General features: G+C 39.7%; 1 protein-coding gene across 2 annotated transcripts in view; it reads right to left on the reverse strand.

The window, feature by feature from the left end:
* The window catches only part of ENOX2 (ecto-NOX disulfide-thiol exchanger 2), a 254,192-nt gene that overhangs the window by 57,059 nt on the left and 171,983 nt on the right, over window positions 1-25,150 (reverse strand). For both annotated transcript variants that reach the window (XM_058536719.1, XM_058536720.1), the window contains exon 3: window positions 10,139-10,273. In XM_058536719.1, the coding sequence (XP_058392702.1) occupies window positions 10,139-10,235 (97 nt within the window). In that variant the 5' untranslated portion in view covers window positions 10,236-10,273. The remainder of the gene's footprint in view (window positions 1-10,138; window positions 10,274-25,150) is intronic.

Genomic DNA, 25,150 nt, shown 5'->3' on the forward strand with positions numbered 1-25,150 from the left:
CTTACCAGAGATTACAGAAACATCAGTTCATTAAACAAGTTCTGCCACTTCGACTGAGAAAGAAATGCCTGTCTCCATGTACTGTCTACTAATAAATGGAGACAAACAAAAAACAAATACACAGGATAAATATAACTCCTGACTAATGTACTCACTCACCACTCTGCTGTTTGGTATGATTACATTAATATTTTATGAAATTCATTTAAAAGCAAATGTATTCATGACATATGGCTAAAGCTAGAGTAGATAAACTCCCTTTCTTCCTTGCATTCAATATGCCAAGAGTTCCATAGGCTACACCGCCCAGTGGGGCTTGCTAGAGGGCTGGTTGTACATGACATTTCAAAGATTCCTATCACATTGATTATTTCTTTTATTTATCTTCAACCATTAAGCACCAAAGTAGAAGTGAATTTCCAATGCCAACCAAGAAAATAACCATTTGAAATCACGGGACTTAAACAAGTATTGCGGAACCTGAAAAATCAAAGAAGTTCAACAATTTAAAACACATTGGAAAAAAAAATAATAAAATAAAACACATTGGGAATAGAACACCAGAGAAATTCTCTCTCTTTTCCAGACCCCTGACCTGACCTGAAGAGTACACCACCAAGTATGTAGTATCGCCACTTATGTTAGGAACTCAAACTTCTGAAGGAGATTTGAAATCATTTTATAAAAGAATTGTGGAAAAGGCCAAGGTATTCCTCCAAAGTCCTTTTTACAATAAATACCCTGTTCTGTTGTGCTTTTACCATCTCTTCTTCTAGCACCCTTTCCCTACTGCTTTCTTGACTCTTGGCATGGCCATTGGTGGAAATGTTATAAGATGTTGGTTTCTATTCCCTCTTCTGATTCATGTAATTCCCAAAGTCCCAGCTTACTGGAAATCCTGCAAATGCTGTTTGCTACTTGGGCCAGCTTGCTCCTCAGAGTTGCAGCTCTACTATATGGTTTCAAGCAATATTTCAGGGTAGCTTTAAACCCTCCTGCTGCCTAGCAACTTGCGCTCACTCAGAGTAGTTACCTGGCAATATTGTTATCCTCCATTCCCTTTACATATCTGAGCCAGAGAGTTACACTGGAGGCACATATCATTTTTATGCTGTTGTCCAGGCACCCATATGTCCATCCATTCAATATTTTGATGCTAGGCCCTATGCAAGGTGTTGGGGTTGAAGGAATGAATAAGACAAAATCCTGATCTCATAGTCTAGTTTGGAAACAGCCATGCAAACAGTTATAATACTCTATCATCAATTATTATCATCACCAAAATTGTTTACCAGATGCTTACAGTGTGCTAGGCACTGTGCTAAGTATTTTATATAATCTCACTCCAATAGACCTGTGCTGTCGGAATGTGTTATTATCCTTCATTTTATAAAGAAACTGGTGCTCAGAGGGTCTAGGTACTTGTCCAAGGTTACACAGCCAGTATGAGGCAGAACTAGGATTCAAATCCAGGTTAGTTTAATTCTAACGCTCTTAACCGCTACACTGCCTCTCAATGTAGTATGGCCATTGTTTTAATGAATTAATTTAATTGTAGGTACAAGGTGAAGGAAGTATGCTGAAAAACACGGCAGATGAGCAACAAAATGCTTCCATATGATTCTTTTTTCCCAGTTGGCAGATTAAAGGTGGATACAAATTCCTTGACACTCCTCTCATCAAGAAGTGAGGTCTATGTCCTCCCTCCCTTTTGAATCTGGGTGGGATCTAGAACTGCTTTGACTAATAGAATATGGCAGAAGGGATGCTGTGTCTGTTTTTAGGCTCAGGCCTTAAGAGAGATACAATTCCCACTTCTTGTTTCCAGAACACGTGCTATGGGAGCTTCGAGTAACCATATAACATGTCCAACTACTGTGATGGAGAGACCATGTGAGGATGGCCTTAGAGTAAATGGAACGGGAAGGATCCAGCTGAATCCACTGTTTTTATCTGTCTCTGTAAAAATGCCATGCATATGAGTGATGTCGTCTTGGAACCTCCAGACTAGCCTGCCACAGCTGAGGCATCCTCGTTGATACCACATGGAACAGAAGAATTGCCCATCTGAGTCTTGCGCAAAATTCTTCATCCAGAAAATCTTAAAATAGAATAAAACGATTGCTTTTTAAACCACTAAGTTATAAAGCAGATTGTCATACAGCAACAGATAAGCAGAATATGCAGCAACATGCCTAGGGAGTGGGGTGTGACTGGTTAATAGAGTTAGCTATTTTCAAAGAATGAAAATAGAAAGTACAATAAGCAGTCAAACTAGACTGACTATGATTTTTCTCAGATTATTGAAAAGGTGCTTTGGGACCCTGCAGGGCCCCAGAGCCACTGTCTTGGGCAATTGTTATCACTGTACTGTTGCTGTGTGGAAGGGCCAGTTGGAACAATGCCAGATGACTGATACTCTACTAGACATACTAAGACTACAGATGTTTACAAAACACTAGAAACCTTAGAGGTTGCCCATCTTTGATGCCTGACGGAGGCACCATACATGCCAATTTTATGATTCAAACCTTGATATTTTCTGGCAGGTCAGTTCACACTGGCTTTCTTCTTATAAAATGCAACCTCCACTTTTGTAGTGGGTGTGGAGTGGGGTGGTGGTGTCCATAATACTACTACCCATTAATTGAGTATGTATGTTTTAAACATATCATCTCACTTAATCATCACAACAATCCTAAGGAATGGGCAACATTATTATTCCCTATTTTACAGATGAGGAAATTGAAGCTCATAGAGAAAACACAGTAAGGCCACACAGTAGGTGGCTTTTACTAACCATGCTCTCAATCATTAGACTACACCGCTTCCCACAAAGTCCAGGGGTCCACAGGAATAAAAGATGCTCCTTGTCAGATTAAGCTCTGTATCTACCTACTCAGCCTATAGCGGGCCTTCAAATATTCCCGTCCAAGAGGCTACCTTAGGGTTGCTTATCTCTACACCTAGAATTTCCTGTTGAGATATCTGATATATGTATTGCCACAGTGTTAGGTAACTTAGAGACCTCTGTTTTAAATCTGTTGTCTCAACTTTGACCCACAGGAGAAGTTGGAATTACGGCAGTGTATGAACTGGAGGTAGACAAAGGTAGGAGGTGACACATTTACTATCTTGCTTGCCTTTTCAGAATTACACCCTGGTTCTGGCTGGCTGGAAGCCCCTTCATACCCTCAGAAAGGCTGTGCCTGCACTTAGTGACTTCTCCCCATCCAAGTCCCCCCAGGCCTATAAAGGCATTTCCAATCTTTCAGGTGTTCCAGAGACCCTCTGAGCACCAGGAAGCAGTTTACGCTCACAGTAAAACCACTGAAATGCAACCACAGATCAGTCTAAAATAAGCGTTCCAAATAGGATCTAATTATATATGCATAATTCAGTTATTTCATAGAAAATTATTATTCCAATTCAGGTATACATTTCTGGGACATTATTGCTATTTCTTTAGAGTTCCTACAAAATTCACTGGAAAATTAAGAATTATGCCTGGGTATCAAGAAATTTTAACCCATTACATTCCCAATTGCCTCCTTTCTATGCAGATTGAAAAGACTTTTGAGGCAGCCAACCTGAAGAGGGAACACAGATTTCTAAGGACAGCCTGGCGGAGCTGCAAGATGATCCTGGACTTATTACCAGCCCTCTTGGAAACAGAGTACAAGTTTCCAAATTTTTGCACATAACTCTCAAATTCTACCAATATCTTTCCTGCTTCCCCAGAAGATCACCTCAAACCTTGTTTCAGGCCAGCTATAAAACTGAGGCAGGGCCTGGCTCATGTACAATGGCAAACAAAGTAGCAAACTGGGCTTGGATGGGTTCTGTGGCATAATTTCAGTTCACAAAGACTCTCTGCAATAAATCTAGACTTTGATCCCAAATTTCCACCAATGAAGCTTTATTTCTTTAGCATAAGTTTTTGCAAATATCTACCTTTCTAGCCCACCTTCCCCCTACTCCCTCCTATTTATTTACACTGTGCTCTTGCCTTGTTAGAACATTTGACAGATTCAGGGTTATGCCCTCGACTCTCATCCAGGGATGCGGTGAACACTTTTGGAAGGGCATTAGTGAGGACATTTCACACTACAATTGTGGTTCCCGGATTTCTTGATTTTAGAGATGAATAAAATAAAATTACATACATACATATATTTAAGGTTGCCAATCTCTTAATTTGCAAAGAAAAGACGTGGGGAAAAATAACAGAAACTAACCAATGTACTATTCACATAGTTCATAAAAGAACGTTTTAAAACCAAAAATATAGGAAGTCTATAATCTCAGAATAAAGAATAGCCCTTTCAATTGAGCAAATTTAGTTTCATGACAAATTTACTATATTTTTAGTTTTTACATTTTGCAGCAAACTAGGGAAAGTAATATTGACGGGTCCTGGGCTATGCACCAGGGTTTGGGCTTTAGAGATCATTCAACTACTTCACTTAGTGTGCACCCCTAGATATGAAGCTCCCTATGAAAAAATTCTTTCAGAACTAAAATGTCAAACACATACACAAAAGTGTTAAGGGCCATGAAAAGTTTGACTTCTCCCCAGGATTGGTATATTTTCTCTTCATGGCAAGTGCAAATTTTATAACCAATCTGGTTTCCCTTTTTGTTTTGGCTACCCGGTCACAGGTGCAGCTCAACTTTAGAAACTCAATGGGATCCTATGACCTGCACATCTGAATTCTAATTAACCTCCCTACCTGGTCTTAACCTTCTGTTCTCATTCATGTTTTCCTAGATGCTCACAGTATCTAGTTTGTTTTACTTATAATTTTTCTCTTTTATTGTAATCTTTCTTATAAGCTGCCTCAAGGTCTTTGTGGAACGACGTGACATAATTCAACTCAGTATTAACCATTGTCCCCATACTGTACACTCTTACATACCATCCAGTCACTGAGGCACCGTTTCCTCTCCCTGGACTGTTCTTAGTTCTTTTTTTCCTCATCTGACACCTTACTACATATCCCTGGACATTGAGCTCAAACGTTACCACTTCTGTGAACCTTCCCTGACCACCACCACCTACCTAGCACTCCTCCTCATACTACCCTGGCTAAAACAATACTTTTATACATATTTCTACTATGACACTTGCTACATTGTAGTGTAGTGATACTGACTTTGCTGCCTCTGCCACTGGATTCTGACCTTGAAGGCAAGGATTGAGCTGTGCCCATTTTGGATCCCTTTGAATTAATATATTTTTAACAAATGGATGGGTGAATAAAAGCACAAATGGACAAAATGGATGGGAAGCCTTTGAGCAGCTGTCAGTCAAGAGGCATCTCATACATGAGAACAGGTTTTATTAAGGAGAAAACATGGGTGTTCTAAAAGTACTGGAGTCAGTATGAGGGCAAGAATCTTCGTCTTTTTTGTTCATTGTTTTATCCCCAGGGCTTCTTGCAGTACCTTGCATACAGCAGCCCTCAGTAAATACCTCTTGTATGAATGAATGAATAAATGGTCTCACTTGGCCACTCTTCATGACAGGTTCCATGAAGAGTCTTGAGAGTACTATCACTATGTAGGATTCAGGATTGTTTTGAAGAGACATTAATTCTATTTGGTACAGTGTTTTACATATTACTGTCTTTCAGTGAAGTGTCCACCATGATAATGAACAGTGCTCTCCTTTCTCAGGATCTCAACCTTATCTGCCACTGAAGGCATATTCTATTTGTGGAAGATATGAGAAATAATATAAACTCAAGTCTGAGCCTCCTTGAGGAGCTTGTAGAACAGTGGCCTGTCATGTGTCACCCATCCTCATTTTTTTCTGTGTCCATCAGAGTTGGCCTGCTGAGTATAGTGAGAACTGCCTCCTTAAGAATGACTATGCTTATAGATGGGCAGGGTCTTGCTCTGGGAATAAGGTCCATGAGTCCATATTTTCCAACATCTCTCATTATGGAGGTGGCATAGTCGATACAGTGGAGACACCATAAGGAGAGACTCTTCTCCTCCTTTGGGACTTCACAGGCACCACATTTGGATGCTAAGGATATTTTAATGGAGGGGAAAATAAAGGAAGCAGCACACAGTATTTAATGAGTCCACCTTAATGGGTCCATCCTTGGATTCATCTGGGATGATGAGCAGAACAATCCTCCTTAAACAGAAGGCCTGACTCTTTTTGGTGCCTCTCTTCACGTGAAAACTAACATTATTCTTATTGGACCAGCTTGGAAAAGCAAATACTCTTGCAGGAAAGACAGCCGCCAGCCAGAGGGGACCTCCCAATCTGCCATCATTTTGGATTAACTTTATTGAACAGCAGATGTACAAAACACTACGTTAGATGAAAGGGAGCTCTACATCAAACCCTAGAGATAGCCTGTCTCTACTTCCCACTCAATGAATATAATAAGTCAGACATTGCCACGATGACAATTGTGTGTCCAAGAGATGCAGCTTCCATGACAGTATGGATTTGAGCTCTCTAGGGGAAGTTAAGGAATCTTATGTATCATTTGTTTTTCATCAATGCCAAAAGCCTTTTCTACTGTTACAGGCTAGATGAGACAGGACAAAGAAAAGTCTGCTGTCTCAGTAGGAAACCTCCTAAGGGATAGAAAAACAGCTGAATCACTGAGCCATCAGTGGGTACCCTCAGGGAACAGTTCCATGTAGCTCATTTGCTGCCTCTTCCGTTTTAAGGAATCTTGGTGGGATGGGGGAAGAATTAGGGGGATCCATTCACTTACAACATTAGATAATAAAGATGGCAGACACCCTGTTCCTCAAACCCTGGCACAAAGAAGGGTAGGCAGCACTGGAGTATGGTGCCAACCTTCTATTTCTATGGACACCCCACCAGCTTTACAAGGAGCAATCATCAGCACTATCAGACACTGTTCTTTTCACCTGCCATTGTCCAGTGCTTCTCCAGGGAAAAGTTTTGCCTCTGCATTCATTATCCTTCACTGTTGTTAAGAATACAAATGAACCATAATTCAACTTTTTGTAAGCTATGTACCAGATGTGAACTTGAAACAATAATAACAGCTAAGTTCATTGAGGAATTACTGTGAGCCAGGCATCATTCTAAGACTTTACATGTATTAACTCACTAATCTTCATAACAACCATATGACATAGGTGCTATTATTATCTCTGTTTTACAGATGAAGAAACTGAGGCATAGAGATGTTAAGTAACTTGCTAACGGTTATACAGCTACTTAATGGCAGAGCAGGGATTTATTTGAACCTAGGCAGTCTGGATCCAGAACCCACGTTCTAATCTCAGTGGTTAAACTGCCTTCCTAAAATAATACAGAGAGGAGAAAAATCAGTTCACACAAAACTCAAGTGATTTTAAACATAGCTTTACAAGTATGTCTTAGCCCAATGATATTGCCCTATGTACTTTAAAGACAAGAAGGGCACTACTGAAGTAAATATCAGTATTTCGAAGACCTGGTTTCTAAAAAGTCAAGTAACTTTCTCTACAGCACAGCTAAATGATCACTCAATCACAAGGTTGAAGAGGACCCTGAGAACCCATTTCTTCGTAGTCCTTCAGAAAATAAGATGTAGGCAAAGAAGGACAGAGGTACAAATTAAAATCACTCTTGAGGTTTCAGATGTCTGGTTGGAGGTGGACGTGAGGAACAGTCATTAGAGCTGGCAGTAGCTGCATCGCACCCAAATACTTTCAATTAAGTGGCAGCTTAGCAGCTATTTGAAGGACGTATGTTAACATTTCCTTTATCTTAAACAGCATATAGTACTACTAACAGCAATAATAATGATGACAGTCAACCTTTACTGAGTGCTTATTATATGCCAAGCATTGTGCTAAGCATATTATTTAATCTTCACAGCAATCCTATGAAGTAGATACTATAATTATCCCCATTTTACAGATGAAGAAACTGATGTGCAGAAAGGTCAAGTAACTTGTGCAAGGTCACATAGCTAGCAAGTGGCAGAGCAAAGATTCAAATCCAAGCAGTCTATCTTTGAGGCCTGTGTTGTTAAATACTAAGCAAGGTACTGTCTCTGCAGAAATAGCCCTCTGAGCTACTGTTAAGAAAACCTACCCCAATATTTTAGGCCTATTATTGATCCCAGTGCAGTCTATGGGCCTGTAACGATGGCTTGGATGATTTTTCTACTCTCAGTGCTAGGCCTTTTTTGCTCCACATTATAGATGGGTGGCTAAGCACTGAAGATCACTTTGTGAGCATAGATTTGTGTTTAGATGTGGTAATTTCCAAATAATCTGATATAAGCTAACATTTAGTCCCCTGGTGTTAGAGCAGATCTGGCCTCAAGATTTTTCCTGGCACATATACCCATATAGTTCAGATTTCCATAAACTGGTAATATTTAAGCCAATCAGATTGTCTAGTCACTCTAGACTATAAGAGATTGTGACTTGGGACCACTCCATATGGAGCTATAAAATAACACACAATATTTTAGTTTAAATTCTATTATAAGGAAATAATGAAGAAAAACTAAATAAAAAACCCATTACTTCCTTTAGAAATGTCTATAAGAAATATATTAATAATGATCTTTAAAGCAGTTTAATAGCCAACATGTTTGAGCACTAACTGTGTGCCAGGCATTGTGCTAAGCACAATTTAATTCTCACAACAACCCTAAGGTTAGGTACTATTAGTCTGATTTTACAAAGATATTCAACTATCCAAGATGAACTAGTGAAAGAAACAGGCTTGGAAGTCAGTCAGACTGACCCCAGAGTTTGAGCTCTTAATCACTACCAATACTGGCTCCTGTCATAAGGCCTGCTGATCCCAAATTGGCCCCACTAGTCATGTAAACCCGAGGAGATCCATGGTCCAATCATTCTAGCCCTCAAAGGATCCCCGGTTGCTCATTTCAATTATGGCTGGTCTAACGGAGTAGGATGCAGTCTAGTCGACTACAGCCCACGGTATAAGTTGTAGTTTGGTGGGACAGTTCTTTGCCTCTGCCACATATAGAATCCAAGCTCCTTTTTTCTCTACCCATTTCTTTCTCATATCTTTTTTCTTTATGTTTGGCTGCTTTTATGGTTGTTTCCTAGCTTTCAATGTAATAACATTTCTTAATTTATTATTAAGGTTATTAAGTATCATTGCCTACCCTACCTCACCCCCATTATAACGTCCAAGGATTCAAAATCTGGGCTGGCATTGTGAAATTATTTTTGGGGGAGTGGGGTTAGGTAACTATATAAATGAATGGCACAACAAAGTGGCATCACTCTAGGTCTGTTTCTCAACTGTAATGTGCTTGTGAATAACCTGGGGATCACGTTAAAATGCAGCTTCTGATTCAGTAGGTCTGGGCTGGGACCTGAGATTCCAGGATGCTTAACAGCTCCCTGTTGAATAGCAAGGTCCTAGACTGGCCTGGTCCTCTAACGCTTTTAAGTAGGATCACAATTAAGTGAACATTAATTAAATGATTAATGTTTAGGATATTTAACAAGTGCCCCAGGTTTCCTGAGATGGCAATTCCCTGATGTCTTCACAAACCTATTTTAATGGTTAATAGCTCTGACAGTATAGGAAGCTTTTTTTTAATCTAAACTAAACCCTTCAAATGCTGTGGCAGTTTTCTTCTAATTTTATCTTTAGTGAATGTGGAGTTGGTACACCATGCCCATTCTCTTGCAGGTTACTTTGTTTAAAAAAATATGAATAGTTATTCAGTGTTAACAGTAGTTTTGGGGATGTTCTCCACTATCTCCTTTCTTCCTCTTTAGGAATCCAAGATTTTTGAGATATCTAAGTCAGTTCTCATTCCAGCTCCATGTTTATTTGCTTCCTCTAATAAATCTATAAAATTGGACAAGCCTTGTAATTTCTTGCCAAATTCTGTTGCCTTTTATTTCAAGGAGCTATTTAAATGTTCAGTGACCATACCCTGCATCAGATATACCCCCAGCTTGCTCATAGTGCAATAGGAAGTATACTAGTAACTACTGGCCACTCAGCCTATAAAGCTCATATTACAAAAACGCACACTCTAGGCAGAATCTGGTAAATGTCAACTTCAAAATAAGTTGTGTCATACTGTTATATTTATTACCACATGGTCAATAAAAAGAAACAATTGTGAGTAGATTAAAAATAGCATACCAGGTAAAATTGGTTGTCCAGCAATTCCCAGCGGTGCCATTCCAAGATTATTCATTGCTGTGGCCCATGCAGTTGGATCAGACATAGGTAGCGTCATTGCAGTGGAATCCACATTCAGAGTTCTACTATTATCAGCTAAAAAGAAATGACAAGCCAAATAATTTGTTGTATTAAGGTTTCAGTATCTAGTTTATTTATCAATGTAAACTCCAGCAAACTCTTTACAGATTGGGAATGATGGACAAGTGGTGGATAGGGCCTTAATTCCAGCCCTTTACAAGGGTTAAAACAATACACTTGAACTGGCAGGAAGTCATGGAATTGGAAAGCAGTTTACCAGATGGCATTTTAGTATGTTTTTTTCTCTCTTTCTCTCAGTCTCCCCATCCCCTCTCTTCCTTCCTTCTCTCTTGTTTTTTTATGAAGATTATTTTTTTAGAGCAGTTTTAGGTTCACAGTAAAATTGAGAGGAAGGTACAGAGATTTCACAGATACCCCCTGCCCCTACACATGCATAGCCTCCCCCATTATCAATATCCTCCACCAGAGTGGTACATTTGTTACAATTGATGAACCTACATTGACGCATCATAATCATCCAAAAGCCATCGTTTACATTAGGGTTCACTCTTGGTGTTGTATATTCCATGGGTTTGGACAAATGTATAATGACATGTATCCATAATTATGGTATCAGAGAGAGTATTTTCACTACCCTAAAAATCCTCTGTGCTCTGCTTATTCATCCCTCCCAGCCCTCCAACCCCTGGCAACCACTGATCTTTGTGTGTGTGTGTGTGTGTGTGTGTGTGTGGGGAAGACCAGCCCTGAGCTAACATCTGACGCCAATCTTCCTCTTTTTTGCGGAGGAAGATTGGCCCTGGGCTAACATCCATGCCCAACTTCCTCTACTTTATATGGGACGCCGCCACAGCATGGCTTGACAAGTGGTGCGTCGGTGCGCGCCAGGAATCTGGGCCTGTGAACCCTGGGCCGCTGAAGGAGAGCGCGCAGCACACTTAACCGCTGCGCCGCTGGGTCGGCCCCAGCCATTGATCTTTTTACTGTCGCTATAGTTTTGCCTTTTCTAGAATGTCATATAGTTGGAATCATACAATAAGAAGCCTTTTCAGATTGGCTTCTTTCACTTAGTAATATGCATTTAGGGTTCCTCTATGTCTTTTCATGGCTTGATAGCTCATTTCCTTTTAGTGCTGAATAATCTTCCATTATTTGGATATACCACAGTTTATTTATCCGTTCACTTCCTGAAGGACATCTTGGTTGCTTCCAAGTTTTGGCAATTATGAATAAAACTGCTATAAACACCCGGGTGCACATTTTTGTGTGGACATAAGTTTTTAACTCCTTTGGGTAAATGCCAAGCAGCGCAGTCACTAGATTGTATGGTAAGAGCACGTTTAGTTTTGTACAAAACCATCAACCTATCTTCCAAAGTGGCTGTACCATTTTGCATTCCTACTAGCAATGAATGAGAGTTCCTGTTGCTCCACATCCTCACCAGCATTCGGTGTTGTCAGTGTTCTGGATTCTGGCCATTCTAAAAGGTGTGTAGTGGTATTTCATTGTTGTTTTAATTGCATTTCCCTGATGACAGATAATGTGGAGCATCTTTTCATAAGCTTATTTGCCATCTGTATATCTTCTTTGGTGAGATGTCTATTAAAGTCTTTGGCTCATTTTTTAATTGGCTTGTCTGTTTTCTCATTGTTGATTTTTAAGAGTTCTTTGTACATTTTAGCTAACGGTCCTTTATCAGGTGTGTATTTTGCAAATATTTTCTCTCAGTCTGTGGCTTGTCTTCTTATTCTCTTGACATTGCCTTTTGCAGAGCAGAAGATTTTAATTGTAATGAAGTATAGCTTACCAATAATTTCTTTCATGGACATGCCTTTGGCGTTGCATTTAAAAAGTCATTGCCATATCCAAGGTCATCTAGGTTTTTTCTTATGTTATCTTCTGGGAGTTTTATAGTTTTGCATGTAACATTTAGGTCTATGATCCATTTTGAGTTAATTTTTGTGATGGGTATAAGATCTGTGACTAGATTCCTTTTTTTGCACGTGGATGTCCAGTTGTTCTGGCACATTTGGTGAAGAAACTATCTTTTCTCCATTGTATTGCACTTGCTCCTTTGTCAAAAAGATCAGTTGACTATATTTGTGAGGATCTATTTCTGTGCTCTCTATTCTATTCCATTTATCTATTTGTCTATTCTTTCACCAATGCCCCAATGCCTTGATTACTGTAGCTTTGTAGTAAGTCTTGAAGTTGGGTAGCATCAGTCTTCCAACTTTGTTCTTTTCATTCAATATTGTGTTGGCTATTCTGGCTCTTTTGCCTCTCCATATAAACTTTAGAATCAGTTTCTTAATATACACAAAATAACTTGCTTGGATTTTGATTGGGATTGCATTGAATCAAGTTGGGAAGAACTGACATCTTGACAATATTGAGTCTTCCTATGAATAAACATGAAATATCTCTCCATTTATTTAGTTCTTTGATTTTCTTCATCAGAGTTTTATAGGTTTCTGTTTTTTTTTTCAAGCATACACACCACAAGAGCTTGGGATGATTAAGAGGTTTCCCGTTCTTCTCATAGTCTAGTTGTATATGATTACTTCAGCAGCTTCCATCCAAACTACTCATGCATGAAAACCAAGAAAATACATCCAAGGACTTCCATAGTAGCAATAAAAAATAAAAATTATATTCCTGATATAATTTCATATCTTTTAGGCAGTAATATTGAATAGAGCTGGACACATAATCAACAGACATCAAATTAGCCGAGTATTTTTGGGGTTACGAGGATACTAGAGAATAAGCAGATAGGAGACATAGTCCCTGCCTTCAAAGGTTATACAATCTAATTGAAGAGACCAATGATGATGGCGATTATTACTATTTCACTAATTATTGAACACTTACCATATGCTAGGTAAAGCACTTGGCATGCATTATTCTCATTTAACTTTCAAAACAATCTTATGAGACAGGGACTATTTATAGCTCCATTTAATAGATGAGAGGCTTTGAAAGGTCATATATATTGTCCAAGGTAACATAGGATGTGTACTTTCAGCCGCTATGCTTTACTATCTCCAGCTAAACAGTTAGGAAACAATGAAACACTTGAATGGAATAGATCAGAAATTTTACTGAAGTTTAAGGAATGAAGAACTACTGTGGCTTGAGCAGGTGGGAAAGGCTTCATTGAAAAGATAGGAGTTGAAAGAATGGGCCAGATTTCTATAGAACATGTCTTGAGTAATGGGTAGCTATTAGACAGGTAAAGAGGAGAAAAGACATTCTGGGAGCAGGGATGACATAAGCAAAGACATTGAAGTGGGTTATATATGTATGTGAATGTATATACTGCACAGTTGGGAGAGATGTAGTCATAATTCATCTGAGCACAAAAAGACTTTTATTTTGGGAAATTTCCCTCTGACTATTGATTTCCATAGAAAATCTTTCCATGGCTTTTCTCCTACCTCCCAGTATGTACTTCTGCCAATTACACCTCCAAAGGCAACTCTGTTCTCATACTAGCTTGCTAACGTCTATCACATCCTTTCAACCTGGCAATATCAGGGATGATCCTTGGCAGGGCTATTTATACAAGTGCTATTTTGATCGCTGATTGGTCAGAACAAGCAAATGAGAATGTCCAAAAATATTATTTCTGAAATAGTTTTTATTATTCTTCTATGCTGCCTATGCCTCCTCTCCATAAACCACACACACACACACACACACACACAGAGTGATAAATGGCCCTAAGCATTCGTTACTGCAGTCAGAAGTCACATTTCAGAACTGGCGATTTTTCCATCTGTAGGAACTCTAGTCCTCACACCCAGTTTTCAGTGCTCTCCCATGAAGGTATATTAGAAGGCTAGAAATAGCCTCCTTGTAAATATTGTCAAGAAAACAAACATGGGGCATCAAATATCCTTGGGGTCAAGAGTTTATATAGTGATTATTAGGTTCATCTGCACTCCTAATCTCCAGCCAGGGAAGACAAGCTTTTAGGGAATGTTATAGCTGGAAGGGACTTTTAGAGATCACTGAGTTTGCACTCTGATTTTCTCAAGTGGCTGGAGAATTACTCCCAGAGGAAACAGCTAGGTTTAGAAGGTCTGGGTCCCCATGCCAAAAATAATTTCTTACAACAGTTTGACTACTTATTGACTCTACAGTCCTGGGAAATATAAGAGAATCAGGAATTATTCTCAACAAAGAATTTTTAAATCAAAGAATGAGCATTTACAATGTACCAACCTAGCCAAACTCTGGACTAATTTTGCGGGGAGGGGGGAGAATTATCTAAATTATCAATTTTTAAAGGATAGCACAGTATTACTATTTTCAAAACATATATTAATTCAAAGTGCCTCTTAAAATGTTAGCAAGTAGACTTCCTGCTAGGCTTGTTTACATGAAAAGATAAGGACCATGTGTACTTAATACCATTATTTTGCTACAATGAATTTGGTTCTTAAATTCTTAAGGAGTTCTGCCTTCTCACATCCCTCCCCTCCCCCAATACCCATTTCCACCTGTCAAATCCTACTAATTTTTCAAGGGTCATCTCAAATGCCACCTTGTCTGTGAAGCTACCTCACTGGAATTAATTACGCCCTTCTATGTGTTATTGTAACATTTTATCTAGAATTTGATTTTTATATGTTTGCTTATTCTCTCACTCCTTTTCCCCAAACTAAACTTTTATTATGCCTTAACATATACCAGGTTGTGTGCTAGTGACTAGAAATACAGAGACGAACAAAACTCACTTGCTGTTCCAGAAGAACTCAAAATACAGTGAGAGTCATGACCTATAAACAACCAAATACAAATTATTGTAATAAGTACTGTAATAAAACTATGAGTAAAGTGCCATGGGAACAGAGAAGGAGTAATTAAACCTGTGGGAATGGGTTTTTATATGTTTTTGGGGTTGGGGGGGGATGGAGGGGATGAGAAATGCCAGGGAAGCCTTCACTGGGAAAGAATCATTTGAAATGAGTCTAAGAAGAAATAGGATTTTCCCCTAGGTAGTGAATGGAGGATTAGGGTTGAAAAGCATTCTAGGAGGCAAGAACAACTGAACATTTACCACTGACTGCCTTGAATTATAGTTATTGGATACATGTCTCTATTCTGCTAGCCTGCATGCTCCTTTAGATCAGGGACTGTGTTTTAGGCATCTTTCTTTCCCCATTTCTTAGTTCAGTGTCTGGTATAAAGTAGGTATGCAAGAAATATTTGAATGAATGAATAAATAAAATAAACTTACATTGATTTTGGGCACAATAAGCAATCTATGCAATGACACTCATTGATTATTTGTATACCTTCTCAGAATGATAAATTGTCTTAAAAGGTATGGCATAATTGCTAAACTGATTCTCTCTCCAGGACAACTGAATTTACATGTAGGAATTTACTTAGAGTTACAACCAGGGATAGATGCACCCAACTAATAATTCAGTTTGATAGCATTAGCTATAATCTTTTTGCCATATAGGCATAGTCATACATATAAGCAAGCTTGTAAATTTTTACTTTCAATGAGAAATCCCAGATGATCATCTCTTTACGGCAGCAACATGGATTTAAGGTCTGCACTAACAAAACATGCTGTGCTAAACATCTGTTCAGAATCATCATTTAATGGTGGAAAAGTTAATTCCTGGCCTGATTCACTTTCTAGACTAAAAATGGACATCTAGCAATTTCTTTAACTGTTTTATACAAGTAGTCCCATGTCACTAAAGGAAGAGATTGCTCATTCTCCCATGAGTCCTACACTCACTGGTAGCAGCCAAGAATATTCAGAAGGTGAGTTCTAGTGGTTGTCAAATGGTCTTCAAAATGCCTCATCCAGGTCTGGGGCCAGCCCCGTGGCTTAGCGGTTAAGTGCACGCGCTCCGCTGCTGGCGGCCCGGGTTCAGATCCTGGGCACGCACCGACGCACCACTTCTCTGGCCATGCTGAGGCCGCGTCCCACATACAGCAACTAGAAGGATGTGCAGCTATGACATACAACTATCTACTGGGGCTTTGGGGGAAAAATAAATAAATAAATAAATAAATAAAATTATTTAAAAAAAATGCCTCATCCAGGTCTGAAGAACATGTCTTGCTATTCTGGTTCTCTGTTCTGCTTGTGTGGTGACTCTTCAAGAGATCACAGGTTGTAGAGTGGTTGTGAATGAAGTGCCTTCTAGGTAAGTTGATGGAAGATACGGCACTTTGGAACAAGAGTTCATTAGCACCAAAGAATAAAAGATTTGGAAGTGATCATCCACTTTAACTTGGTCTCACTCCATAACTATCAAATCACTGCCATCAGTTTTTATATTGTTTATGCTTCACTGATTAGTCAATTACTGTCAAAGTTATTTGATCTTGAAGACAAAACACACATATATTCTGTAATACACCTATCCTGCAGTGGAGTTAATGATTTCAAATGTTTTCTTTATTTTCTGTGAAACGAGTTTAGTATGTTGGTGCCATCTCGCCAACTATATTCTTTTATTAAGACAAAAGCTCTCCTTCTCTGACAATTTACTCTCCTATAATTCTCTTTCTTATGTCCTTTCTTATGTTTTATGCATGCGGTAATTTCGTTACCCAGTATTGTGCAAAGTTGAGGAGAGCATTTTTTCAACAAACGTCTATTGAAAGTCTGTTAAGAGTAGGAAGAAACCCTGCTTAGTTAAGATCAAGAGCATGGGTTTGGGAGTCAGATGGCTCTGGGCTAGAGTTTAGTTCTACTACTTACTAACTGCAATGTATTCATTCTCTTTCTTTCTTTTCTTTTCTTCTCTTCTTGCCAGCCTGCCTTCCAGCCTTCCTTTCATATTTACTGTACGTTCATTGAACATTTTCTATGTGTCAGGCACCATTCTAGATGTTGAAGATTTTATGGTGGGTCAAGAAGGTTTCATCCTTGGTCTTATGACACTAACACTCTAGTGCAGAAGGAAGATATTGAAATACAAATAGATGTAATTACACATTGTGATAAGTACTCTGAATAAAGAACTGGGTTTGATGAGAAAAGCAGCAAGCTACAAAATTAGGAAAACGATAGTATCTACCTTATGGGTTTGTTGAAGATTAAATTAGACAATGTGAGTAAAGATTTTAGCATGGCTTCGGCTCATACTGTGCATCCGGTAAGTCGTAATAATAACATGGTAATAGGTAAGAAGATGATGAAGTACTCCCAGCCTTTGAAGGGCTCAAAGTCCTCTGAGAGACAAGCATATATACAAATTATTACAATACATTATACAGATAATGAAACTTAGGCACAGAGAGTTTAAGTAATCAGCTCAATATCACACAGCTAATAAGTGGTAGAACAAGAATACAAACCCAGGCAGCTCTGATGCCAATGCCCACAGTCTTCTCCATCACACTAAACTCTCTCCCAAAGAACCCCTTTATTTTCTGTGTTCCCCTAGCTCACTGAACACATTACAATAGCCCTTACTACATTATATTTTTATCACCTCTTTCCATGTCTGTCTCTCCTCCTAGACTCTGGAATCCCTTACTCCTCCTTGTTATTCTTAGTGCCTAGACACTGTGTCTGACATAGAGTAGATGTTCAATAAACTATTTTAAATAAATGAATGAAGAAATATATGAGTATATGTAAGAGAGTCCTGCACAGATATTCTTCTTCCCAGAAGCAGGTGCCAAGCTATTTAGAATGGGATACTACTCTCCTGTTGTATTAAGACAAAATCTCTCTTGGTGGTTTTCTTCTGAGGATTGAATATTAAACATTTTTAATGGAGAGAGAGAGGAAGATAAAATGGTGATAATTTGAAGTATTATAATTCTAACAAGGTGATAATATAAGAAAATCACAATTACAGAAATGCAAACTTTAAGAAAGATAAATCTGGAGATGGGGAGATAATTTTCATCACAGAGAAATTCTTCATGGGTAAGAAGGAACTGACCAGAATTTCCTTGAGAATTTAAGTTAATTAAATTTACTAAAATAAACGTGCATGTAGCAGCCATATTTGTTAGTTCCTTGAGGGAAGGGGATATAAACCTCATTTACTTTTGTACATTCTACAGTGACTAGCTCAAAGTATGTGCCAATAAGTGTGCTTTTATAATTTTATTTGTTTATTTTTCCCCCCAAAGCCCCAGTAGATAGTTGTGTGTCATAGCTGCACGTCCTTCTAGTTGCTGTATGTGGGACGCGGCCTCAGCATGGCCGCAGAAGCAGTGCGTCGGTGCGCGCCCAGGATCCGAACCCGGGCTGCCAGCAATGGAGTGCGCGCACTTAACCGCTAAGCCACGGGGCCGGCCCTAAGTGTGCTTTTAAAGAAGCGAACTCTGCAAGAACTCAGCAATTGTACACAGTGGGGCTTACCTGCAATGCCTATTTCATAGACCCACAGCCAAAAAAAAAATCTCTTTGCATTATGTAGTCCTGAACCGTGGACTTAGCTCTCTAGTCATTTCTGCAGAAGGAAGATAGTGGTCTAAAGCTGGGTGAAACATCAGACCCCTTGAACATACCAGGACTTAGATAAACGGCAAATAACAGTGTTAATGATAGTAATTATAACAAAATTAATAATAGGTAATACTCACTTAATATTTACTACGTGCCACACAACGTTCTAGGCACTTTATGTACATTAATTTAAAACTTATAACAACTCTATAAAGTAGGACCTCATTTTATTGATGAGGTAACAGGAACAGAGAGGTTAAGCAACTTGTCTATGTTCATACAGTTAGCTTATGGTGGAGCTGGGATTCAAACCCAGGCAGTCTGGCTCCAGAATTCATGCTGTTAACCACTCTGCTAAACTAGGGAAGTCATAAAGTTATAGAACATTTGAGCTGGGAGGGCTACAGAGCTCATCTTTATACAGATGGGTGCTCCCCAGGTCCTCTAGTGCAGTGGTTCTTAACTGGGGCTAAGTTTGCCCCCCAGGAGACATATCTGGAGACATCTTTGGTTGTCACAGCTGGGGGCTGGGAGGTGTTACTGACATCTAGTGGACAGAGGCCAGGGATACTGGTAAATGTCCTACAATATATAGGACAGACCCCCACAACAAACAATTATCTGACCCAAAACGTCAATACTGCCAAGGCTGAGAAACCCTGCTCTATTGCAGCAATTTTCATGTGTTCTGACTGGAGAGTGCCTTATATCCCTGGTTTCTTCACAATCCCTTCCCATCTACTACAAGCACAACCAATCCCAATTCTGCAGTATATTTATGCCCTACTCCCTTATGCCACTGTGCTAAGACTAATCTGATCGCGTCCCCCGCCCCTAGAGTCTATTAACATTTTTAGCATGGTTACTTTTATGCTTCACACCAAAGAAATGATTCTCATGGTGGGGAGTCCAGGTGCCATGGAAGGCTGTTGGAGTACTGTTTAGACAGTGGTCGTGGGAATAGCACTAGGAATACCATGACAAAGGGAAGAGAGAGGAAGTTTAGAAAATGCTTGCATGAAACAGAAATAACTCTAGCATATTACAGAAATAACTCTAGTATATCACACAGGACCTTGCATACAGTAGACACTCAAGAAGTATTTGTTGTGAAAGATTATGGCACAAGGGCAGGGTTGGGTGTCCTAGAACTGAATAACATGCTTTCTGTTCTCTGGCTAAGGGAAAGGAAACAGTAGGATAAATCATGTTTTGGGTCTGCATTAAGCATAAGGCTCAAGGTTTTATCTTCTGTTTGGTAGTTATTGCTCATGAAGCAATATATTGCATGTTGCAGGTGTTATTTTGAATCTTTCTTCATTTTCTTTGAAAATTAACAATCCATCGTTATTTGTGAACAACGCACTGAAGCCCCAGGCACCTCCCACTCTCTCTCCGATCACAGACATCACCAGCAGTGATGCCACAGCTTGCATCACATCTATACAGGGTGAGGGAACTGATGGGGCTTTTGTAAGATAAAGCTCCCACGTGGCTTGAGGGAGATGACACTATTAGATAAGCAAGGGTTTTATCTCCTTATGAGTATTACCAAGGATGGATCAAAGAGCCACTCAAGGGGATCAGGATGTCACAACATATTCTTCCTTGGGAAAGGGGAGAGGAAGGCAGGGGAGGGGAGGGAAAACGGAAAGGGAAAGGGAAGGGCTTTTATGCTAGCCTATATAGTAGGTAATCATTCTCACATGGACTGTGAGTGTGGCAGGGAGGAGGTGGGAGATAGTAGCTTCATCCTCAAGCACGCAGATGAGAACATCAGGGTAGAGGGTGCTTTCACAAACTAACCCTCATCCTGGAAAATTTATTGTTTTAGTCTATAAGATGGAGGGCCCTGGAGACAGCCACCTCCATACTGGAGAGTTATAAGGATGTTTAAAGTTTTTAACTAGATCTATGAGAAGCTAGAGTGCCAAGCCAGCCATGCAGATGGCAGATGCAGTGGGGGTGAGGGTGTAGTGAGGAAGAAGAAGGCCACAGGTTTTGGCATGTGCCTCTCCAATGAACTACACTCATTAAGGCCACAGGGTATAGTGGAAGAAACACAGAACTTGGAGCCAGATAGATATAAAATCAAATCTTGGCTCTACTATTTGCTATCTGTGTGACTTTAGGCAAGTTCCACACACTTTTTAGCCTGTCTATTCACCTATAGTTGGAGATAATGATACCTATCTTTCAAGTACTAAGCTAATGATAATGATGTTGATTTCTAATATTAAGTGCTTATTATGTGTCAAACAGTATTTTAAGGCTTTATATGTATTATGTAGTCTAATCCTCACAAAAATCCTATGAGATAGGCAATATTTATCATTACATCCATTTTACAGATAAGGAAAATGAAACACAAAGAAGTTAGGAAGTTGCCCAAGGTCACAGAGTTAATGCTGGAGTTGAAATTCAAATTTAGGCAGTAGGGCTCCAGAGCCCACACTTGTAACCACTGAGCTATATACTATCACTATAGTATAAAGAATGCTGAGCAAGTACTCAATTATGATCTTAACCCCACTTCCTTTATCTTTCCCTTCCTTTTTTTTCCAGTTAAGAAAGAAACCATTCAGGGCCGGCCCCGTGGCTTAGCGGTTAAGTGCGCGCGCTCCGCTGCTGGCGGCCCGGGTTCGGATCCCGGGTGCGCATTGACGCACCACTTGTCAGGCCATGCTGAGGCCGCGTCCCACATGCAGCAGCTAGAAGGATGTGCAGCTATGACATACAACTGTCTACTGGGGCTTTGGGGGGAAAAATAAATAAATAAAATTAAAAAAAAAAAAAAAAGAAAGAAACCATTCAGCTGCCCTGTGAAGGTCTCTTCTTCCGTTTCTCTGAGCTGGAACCAGGGGCCTCCTTTGTTATTTTAAGGCGGCCTGGCACAGTTAAAGAATCTCAGGGATAGTCTTTGTCACTTCAAGGTTATTAGCTGAATGTGAGCCAGGAGAATGGGTTGAGGTTGGATGCAGGGGTCCTGGAACCCTAGCAGGCTCCACTGGGGACCTTGGAGGCTTCCTCAGTCAGTAAGAGCAGTGGCTGCTACACTAGAGAGGCTCTCTTCAGCTTTTCTGGTCCAAGGTCCATAATTCCCCACCCCTGGCTTCTTGGGCTTCTGATTTCCAGTGAACTCAGATTACCCTGACCTAGGGTGAATGGCTGACTGTGGCCCTCTAGTCTTTAGGATTGCATCATCACACTCATTCCATATTTCCTCACCTAATATTTAGATAAAGAGCACCGAAAGCATAAATGGGCAGCAAAATGCTACTTACCCCAGTTCTTCTAACATCTGCACTAATTGCCTGCTAAGCCACACATTCCTTTTCATTGTTTTGGAATAGACACATTAATATTACTGTCAGGATCCCAAATGTTGTAGCTACTGGTTTTCAGCTAGAAATCTTAATACTTAACAAATCAACTAATTGCATTTCAGGTACTGAGTATGCTCTTTAAGTTAATGGTGTGGCTAGTGGTGGAGGGGGAATGGAGAAAGAAAATAGAAGCATAAACTCTGTAAGTTCCCCAAGTTCTGTGGTCTATGCTTTCCTGAGGTAAGCTGTGTAAGAAATGACTTGGCAACCCTGCTGCTATGCTGTTGGAAGTCTGGCAAGATCTCCTTGGAGGAAAAAAAAATAAACAGCCCTGGAGTTAATCCACAAGCCGTTCTGCTTTAGCCCTTGTTGCTAAAAATCTTTCCAACATGTTTCAGTCTATTTCCTTGCCATAGGAGATAGAGTACAACAAAGATAAATATAGCATGGACTAGATCTGGAATTAGGAGGGCTGAGTTTGAACTCTGGCTTGACTATTTACTCGCTGTGTAGCAATCACTTACACCCGTGTTTGTCAAAGTCTGGTCCAACCATGTACATCAGAATTGCCTGGCGTGCTTGCTAAATAGCCAAGTTCCAGGGTCCATGGCTGAGGTTTTCACCTGGGTGGTGCTGGGGAATCTTGTTGAACAAGCACCCTGATAACTCTTATGCCCACTGCAAATTTGAGAAACACAGAAGCTTCAGTTTCCTCATCTATAAATAAGAATGATACCACTTCTTTCACAGGGTTGTGGTGAAAACAACACAGGCGGTCAATATGTGCTAGCTGTACCTGAATCTTTGAATGAGATTATGGCAGGGCTTCAGGATACATTCTGAATATTAATTTAACAAATATGCTAAATCCACGTATTACTTGGTGGTACCAAGGTGAAAAATTCATGTTTCCCTGCCCTTTGAGGGGCTCATAGAACAGTGGGAGAGACACACGTGAAAAGAAAAACTATTTTATAGTTTGATAATGGCTAAATAGAGATATTAAGATGGGGGAGGCAGTTACTCTGCTAGGATGAAAGGTGGTGGTGGAGGAGAGGGGGGAGCATAGAGGACATGATATTCAGCTGGAGAAGGTGACTTTAAAATGAGTTTTGAGAGAAAAGCCAATCATTATGGTACCATCGATATCTTAAAATATGTAAGAGATAAGGCTGTATTTGTACTAAGTCTAAATCCTAGAATAGAAATTGTCCTTGTTTGGGGGGATGAGCATGAGTGAAGAATATTTTCCATATCATTTTACTTATTATTCCTCTCTTATAAAAGTAGAATGTTAAAATATTGGAGTCTTTTGTATTCTTTAGCTGGTTGGACTCTGAGAGGATGGGTAGTAGACTATATTGTTGAATTGCTTTGCAAGTCACTAACTACAAGCCCATGGTTTAAGTCAGGGGGCGTGGGACACTGGCCATGACCACTATAAACAAGTCAAGTGTTAAATCCTACCGATAATGGGAGCTTTGGCTTGAGAACTAGCTGCCTCAGCAGAGTCATCCTCAAACATTAAGGGCAATGCTATATATACACATACAGCCACAGGAGGCAGTGACTAATGGCTCTGCTTTGGGTCAGCAGCCCTGGCCCCTTTCTAGTTTCTTTACCTCTACAGGCAGCCTAACTCGAGTTTTCAAACTCCACTTCAATTTGACAAATAATCAGAAAACAACAGTCTTTACTATACAGAACTTCACACTGCACCCACCACCCTGTTTCAAAATGACTAATTTTTTTTTTTTTTGAAAACTGCAACACACTCTCACCAACCCCCATCATGACTTTGGCCAGACCAAGCATGATAAACTCTCAACCTTTAATTCTGTGTGATCCTGAATGAAAAAAAAATAGAGTTTGTAACAGTAGTTAAGATCTCGGTCTTTAGATTAGATCTGAATTCTAATCCTGGCCTGACACTTATTGGCTGTATGATGCTAGGGAAGTGACTTAATGTCTCTGTTCTTCATTTTCTACATCTGAAAAATGAGGAAAATAATATTACCTATCTCATAGGGCTGTGGTAAGGATTAAAGAAGAAAATAAGTAAACAAAAAAAAGGCCATTGCAGTATCTAGCTCAGTAAGTGGTTGAAGAATACTAGTAATTATTATTAATATATTAACAATAGTGGGCATTACCTCTGATATCTTATGGAAAACAGGGGCCACTGGGGGTGAGGAGAGAGGGGAGTGTTATAATTCCTTTAGGTGAAAAGGACAGGAAAGCACCAGTATGGGAACTAGCCATTAATTATAGTGGGGAATGTATTTAAACAAAAAAGAACAAGAAGGTTTCTCTTTAACCAGTTCTTTACCAAGAGCACTGCCAGAAAGAACAGCGGGACTAATTTATATGCCTCTCATCTGATTGATGCATTTTCTAAAAGTGGTACTGCTAATAAAATCCTCAAAAGATTTTCCCGTTACCCTCCTCCTCCACTGTACATACCCCAAACCCATCAGACCTGCTGCCAAAACTCATTTGCTTTTTTCTCCAAAAGCATGGATGGCATTTGCATCCATGCTCTCACTCACGATCACCTCATCTATGGTGGAGGAAAGCCAGAATTACTTAGTATCGCATCCATTATCCATAAGGATAATGATGGGAGGCAATGTGGTAGGCAGGAGAAGAACTTACTCTTCGTGGCCAGCTTTCCAATAAGACGAAGGGAGGTTATGGCCATAGCTGTAACCTCTGTGACAGCTGGGCAGAGGACACCCACTGTATCAGCCTACTTCAGGAACAATCCATATGCAAGTGATTTGGTTGGCAGTTTGTGATTCTGGGGCAGTATTAATAATAGTGCCTTTCCTGGAATCTATCTTATATATGACGTATTTTGCTCCATTTAATTTAATAGTTCTCCTGAATATTTTAATACAGTAATAGTAGTCCAAATAGCAAACACATGTGAGTTATTGACTTTCCTTCCTTTTATCCATTTCTGCTGTAACTTACATTTTCTTCCTGAGTGAATCTCCAGGCCACTAGTGACATCACCTTTAATCCATTCGTGTTTTTTTTTAATTGGCATTAACATGGAAGAGACATAAGCTGCTAAAAAATAAAAGACGTCTAGGTTGGTGATGATCTCCAGAGCAAACCTTACAGGGATTGGTAGAGCAAATTTGATTTGAA

Source organism: Diceros bicornis, chromosome X (assembly GCF_020826845.1).
Source record: "Diceros bicornis minor isolate mBicDic1 chromosome X, mDicBic1.mat.cur, whole genome shotgun sequence".
Classification (NCBI taxonomy): Eukaryota; Metazoa; Chordata; class Mammalia; order Perissodactyla; family Rhinocerotidae; genus Diceros; species Diceros bicornis.